Source organism: Cebidichthys violaceus, unplaced genomic scaffold (assembly GCF_023349555.1).
Source record: "Cebidichthys violaceus isolate CVI_PGR_0920_01 unplaced genomic scaffold, fCebVio1.0.p SCAF_20, whole genome shotgun sequence".
In the NCBI taxonomy this organism is placed as follows: Eukaryota; Metazoa; Chordata; class Actinopteri; order Perciformes; family Stichaeidae; genus Cebidichthys; species Cebidichthys violaceus.
The window spans coordinates 3,174,073-3,180,072 of NW_027176373.1; the positions used below are offsets into that span (position 1 = coordinate 3,174,073).

The 6,000-nt window shown below is 41.8% G+C and overlaps 1 protein-coding gene across 1 annotated transcript in view; it reads right to left on the reverse strand.

The window, feature by feature from the left end:
• LOC137876265 (gamma-aminobutyric acid receptor subunit beta-2) overlaps positions 1-2,228 on the reverse strand; it is a 60,137-nt gene extending 57,909 nt beyond the window's left edge. Inside the window, exons 1-3 of the mRNA XM_068715686.1 lie at positions 1,895-2,228; positions 1,640-1,737; positions 888-955 (exon numbers count right to left, since the gene is read on the reverse strand). Of these exons, the coding sequence (XP_068571787.1) occupies positions 888-955; positions 1,640-1,737; positions 1,895-1,977 (249 nt within the window). The 5' untranslated portion in view covers positions 1,978-2,228. The remainder of the gene's footprint in view (positions 1-887; positions 956-1,639; positions 1,738-1,894) is intronic.
• Between the last annotated feature and the right edge of the window lie 3,772 nt (positions 2,229-6,000).

Genomic DNA, 6,000 nt, shown 5'->3' on the forward strand with positions numbered 1-6,000 from the left:
CATGACTCACAACAGCTAGTAACACATAAATAACTCCAACAGCAGGAGGCATCTGTGCGAGATGTAAAGAAGTTGTAAATTAAAACAGCAGAGGTCAACCACAGAAAGAGACAATTTTACAAAAGATGATAATAAAAGAAGATGACAGTGAACATATGAAAATGTGATGCATATTTTCATATATATCCATTTTTTTCTCACTATGTCAACTATATCATATGTGTCAAGATTGACCTTCCATAACAAAAAAAAAAAAGACAGCCTTGAGTTTCTCTGTAAACTGACGTGCAGTTCCAACATCTCATCACTAGGAGGTGCACTTGTATGAAGCAAAACTTAATCTCCACTTGTCATATCCACAGCTCTCAAGTTCTTCCACTGTCACTACTTCTAGTTCAGCATTTTAAACCAGCCGTAACAGACAAAACATTTCTCATGGAGCAACATATATGTCATGTGTGTGAAAAATCAACAGAGTTAAGACTTGGGCTAATACTTTAATGTTCCCAAAAAAAGGTGGTAATTGGATTGAACTTTTATTTCCCAATATCATTTGTTTTGTGAAGTTAGTGATTCTTGGCTTTTTGCCTGCTCAGTAAATTACCAAAAACAAAGAGATCATCTATATCAATCAATTTCAATACCCTAAACAGGTTTAATTCATGTCTTCAAACCTCAAACAAAAAGACCATTGCCGTTGAGTTATCATACCCACAAGTTTATGAGAGTGTTGGGGGAGGAAAGACACATTTGCACAGGCCTGCATTTAGAGGGGGTTTCCCCGGTGGTTTGGGAGGGAATTCCCCAGGGAGGTTTATGCTTAGCAGGGATCATTAGTCCAGAATGGTCTCCCATTGTCAGAGTAGAGGTGATGATGGCCTACTTACCATATTGACTTCTGACACCATGTCTATGCTGGCTATGTCTATGTTCATTCCCACTCCCACCGGAGGACCTGGAACAGGTCAAAACAACAGTAAGCAATAGAGATACTGTACATCAGCTGCAGCCTGTATGATTGACTTACACATCTTACGATAGGCGGTTGATAATGTGCGATGAAAACACACAATGACACTTGTGAATGTAGCTGTTGTCAGCCGGATAATAGTTTACAGTGTTCATTTCGGGTGGGATTTGAAGCGGTGAGCTGCGGTGAAAGTGCTGGTAATTCCCCTAAAAGTTGTTGACATGAGATCGTCTCGCCCTAAACATGTTTCCATCGCAGTGAACACCTGAGTTGGAACATGAACATAAACAGGAGTGGGCATCGTTTTGTGTTAAATTCCAATAGGCGAGCACTGGGAGTTGACAGCCACCTCTTTTTTTTTTTTTTCCCCTGTAGTGATTTTTCATTGAAATAAATACGATGGTGTATGTTATCGTCCACACTCAACCCTCAGCCACATCACTCGTGTGTGCTCTCATCATGTCGCTACTCTGGTTTGTTTTGGCACATTTTGCCGACTGTATCGTAAGAAAATGTCATAGACTGTGGCAGCATCTGATAAGACATGTCTCGTTTACTTTCCGAATTTGCAATTATGATTTGAGTTATCGGGGATTAAACACTGTACTATTATACGGGCTGACAAGGCGAAAACTCGATCAGAGTTGATAATAATACGATTTCATTTACCTCCGAAATCTGGCCTCAATCGTATATCATAACCTTTCAACAGTCTATCCACCGTTTCTTTAACCAAAGACATATTGCTAGGGTCATTGACACCGGCACTATGGAAGAGAAAAGAGAGAAAAAGGTGCACAGGAAATTTAAATACGAGACATTCTTGGATCATAAAGTGTCCAAGTATTTTCCATGCCGTCTGTAACACAGTCACACTTAAAAAAAAAAAAAATGAGTGGAGCGTTCTCCGAACCTCTCACTTACCTTTGAGCGCACATCACGGTCACTACGAGAGGGAAGAACCAGACGCAAAAACACCCCATTCTTCTTATTCTGAACACTGCCATGCTTTATGTTATATGTATTTTTTCTTTTAGTGAAGACAGACGAGGTCCAACTTATTCTTCCCAGTGCAGTAATTCCAATGCCGGGCGCATGCGTATTCCCGACCACAACATCAAGAAGCAGCGCTGCTGCTGGTGATGGTAGTGGCAGATGTAGTACCCGGGCACGGAAGGAAATTTAAAGGAGAACCATGACAACAAGTTATTCAGTGGTACACGGGGGTCTCCCTGGTTTCTATGCACCCCTGTGTGACTGTTTTTTGAAACGGTGACCGTGAGTTGTCGGTTCAAATCCAGTGGGGGCGAGGTGGAAATTGTGGGTGGAGTTGTCTTTCTCCGTTCGCTCTTTAGACACCCGTCAGCCAACTCGTTCAGCTGTCCCTGAGCAAGGCACTTAACCCCGCTGCTCCACCAGAGCTGCTCGGGGTCCCCCAGCTGACGTCTGGACTGGACAGCTTTTAGTGTAAATGTATGTAACTTCCTGAGCGTGAAGCAGAACGACACTAGAGCATTCAACTGAATCAAGTGGAATGCATGTGTGAGACAGTAATGAGACCGATACAGGTCGTGTTGTCTTATTAGGCTACACGTCGTATTATATCTGCATTTAATTTGCATTTATTGCAGAATACTGATATTGCTCACTGATATAGTGGCATTACCATCCGTGCGTGGGTGTGAACTTGTACGTGAGGCAGATACAAGTAAGATAAAACTGTTCTTGTATCTTGCAGTTTTTATGAGCACTGTCAGGCGGGTCCCACGGGAGAGCTGAGGGAACAGAACAGATTCATCGTTTGTTCACTTCTTCCAAAAGAAAAAAAGAAAGAAGAAAAGAAAAAAACCTCACTATCTGTTGGTGACTCTGTCCATGGTGCTGAAATGTGTGAATTCAGTCACCACCCTCTCTCTGACTCTGTCCATTGTGCTGAATGTACTCTCCTCTCTCACTACCGCTTCCCCGCCACACAAACGAGGGGTTCCGTGCTATTAATGCATCCCTGCACCAACAGTTGCTCACGCATCGATCTCCAAGCATTCAGGCCTCTGACGAGAAAACGAAGAGCGTGGCTTAATACTCTGAGAGGCGCGGTGCCAATGCAGTGCCTCGGGGTTGGGAGCGGGATGCACGGAGCAGAGCAGAGCAGTATGCACTGAAGCCTACACTCGGCACATCTCTCGCAGCCATGCACCGCTTGTGGCTCCAAGCACTGGTAAGCAGGATGTGCGCCACTGTGTAAACTCGGACACGAATCGTCATGGATATGGTGGAATCAGAGGCGGATGCTAGAGCAGTGAGCGTAGAGTAGAAGTCCTACAGCGGCTCTACTGCGCGAGTTAGGAGGGGGAGCGGAAGTGCTCTTCCCAGGAAGACGCTAAAGTATCAAGTAGAAAATCGATGTCCATTATATGATTCTGCTCGTTGTTGGTATTATATTGATTTGTTCACATGCATCCCATTTGACCTGGTGGGGGCGCTGTAAAATGTGAAGAATTTCAGTGCCAAATAAAACGCAGTTTGATTGGGTTATCAATATTTTATTTGGAGCCCCATTGCACACATATCTACAGAGGGTTGATATGAAATTGTTGAGAGACAAAGATTACGTTGGCTGCTGCATTCCTGGCTTTTAATTCACCTTATAAGCCTCCACACATATAAAAAAAATCCAATTAAAATCAATGACAACATATTTACAGTATCTTGCACCTTATTAGCTTGGATTTGTGTTGCTTTGAAAGAGAGATATCAACAAAATCGGCAACAGTGCATTGTTAGGGATTAGACATTATTCATAATAATTTTCTTCTAATACCTTATTGCATAGCTATGCACTGATTTAAACTAAGGATACACAGACAAGTGGTAACTCTCTTGGTTACGCAGTTGGTCTCCGGTACGTTGTTGTGGTTTTCCAGGCAGCTTTCTTTGATATTGAGTCGTTTTGTACTTTCAAGATGCTCCTTCACAGATTATTTGGTTTTACAAGCAGGGCTTTTCAAGACCAAACAACATCAAATAGTTTGCATTCAGGATCAATGTTCGTCTGGTGACTGTCTGTGGTGCCACATGGTTACCTGCTGGCGGTAACAGTTAGAACTCTGGTGTGATCCTGAGGATGTGCCTCTGTCTGCTCAGGGTGAATCCAAGTAACATCTGCACCATGGATAGGCCTCATGACATTTAGTATGGCTGTTGCAAATTTTCCTCATGGGCCTATCAATATGTTTAAATATCAACTGTGTCAACAACTAAAAATTGTCTGCTGTCAGAATCAAACTCCCAGTGTTTGCTTTTTGTTCATGCACAGATTTTAGTGATAGGTCATGAAAACAAGTCAATCAAAGTAATGTACAAGTTTGGTTGTGCGGCGTGATCACTATCCATCAAGGCTTTTCATAGCATGACCTCTTTTAGCATGTGTTTCATAGCTCACTTATATTAGTCAGAGGGCGAACAGATGGTGGAACCGTAGAGCACTTTGTCAATCACAATATTGAGAGTAGAGGAAAAAGTTGTATTGCAACCCTGCAATGTCAGTGGGTGGATCTTCACATCTCTTTGAAACTGGCACTGAGGCGAGCAAAGAAATATGTTGACCTGCTATGCTGTTCTTAATGCCTGATTTACTGTATTGTTTCCCAAAAGGGCTCTAGCTCTCATCTTTTCTCTCTCTATCTATGTCGTTCTGCATCTTTGCACTAAGAGGGAATATAATGACTGCTTTTCTGAGCCCCTCGGTTAAAACACCATGCATTTCCGCTAGTGCAATATTCAGGTTTTTGTTGTGCTGATGAATAAAAAAGGATGTCCACAATGTCTGAAAAAAGGCATTTGTGTTGTTTCATGTGAGTAAAAAGGTTTGTTTGCTGGAATCTTGGCAAGATGATGGAAAATATCCATAAGTATGGAGGAAGCTTGCGATCTCTCTCTCTGGCTCTATGTGTGTGTGTGTGTGTGTGTGTGTGTGTGTGTGTGTGTGAGTGAGTGTGAGGACTCTGTGCCTGAGTACATAGATAACACATCTCAGTCCATTGTCTGCCATGACATTGACTTTTTGTTTTTGCAATAAATAACCAACGTGATGAAAAAACAAAAACAAATATTGGCACACAATGTCACACACTCAGTGTTTAGCTGGGCACTGCATTGGATGTCTAAAGCTTTAGTTCTTCACACACATATAGACATTTCCATGGTTTACCTTTTTCTTTCAAGTGTCGCCACATTGTGACTCTGGAAAGACTTTTGTCTCTACATTGTGAGTAATATAGATAAACAGACACACGTACTACATCATTCTAATAACCTTCAAAGTCAAATAAAAATAAATTCGTCAAAGATTTTTTTTGGGGGGGGGGTTGAGATAATATTCATCTATTGTATTTCTAAAAAAAGAGCTGGTTTATATTTATTACGATGTTAAACCATGTGGCTGTAATTCTATCTCTGCCCACCACATGTCTCATTTATGAATTTTTCCTCAATTAAATCTTGCTAAAGCTTTTGTAAAACCTCGCTAAATATTGGCAAACTAATAAAGCCAATGCAATCAGCTCTTATTTATTTACACATTTCAGCCATATCCAGAGGGAAGGTGGTAAGGGAGGAGGGTGGATTACTATGCAGCGCTTATTAAACCTCTACAGCTTGGGGTCTTACTGTGGAGTTTGCACCTGGTCTGTTCTCAGCAGGTAACACCTCCTTTGGAACGACTGTCTGATTTCATTCCAGCCCCACAGAGATGGAGCGGCAGTATGCCAAAGCACATGGCCAAAATATAGAAGCATCATTTCACCCACTTACTATCATGGCTGTGTCTATGAGATGGCCATCAACAGTGTGGAGATACGATTACTATATGAATACATAAACTGTGTGTACAGGCGTGTGTGTGTGTGTGTGTGTGTTTGGCTTAAAATAACTCATAAAGCTGCATTTCAGTTTGGATGTCAGATAAAAAAAATGACCAAACAGCATAAACTTCAACAGTGACTTAATTCACATTTATAGTTTAACTATAC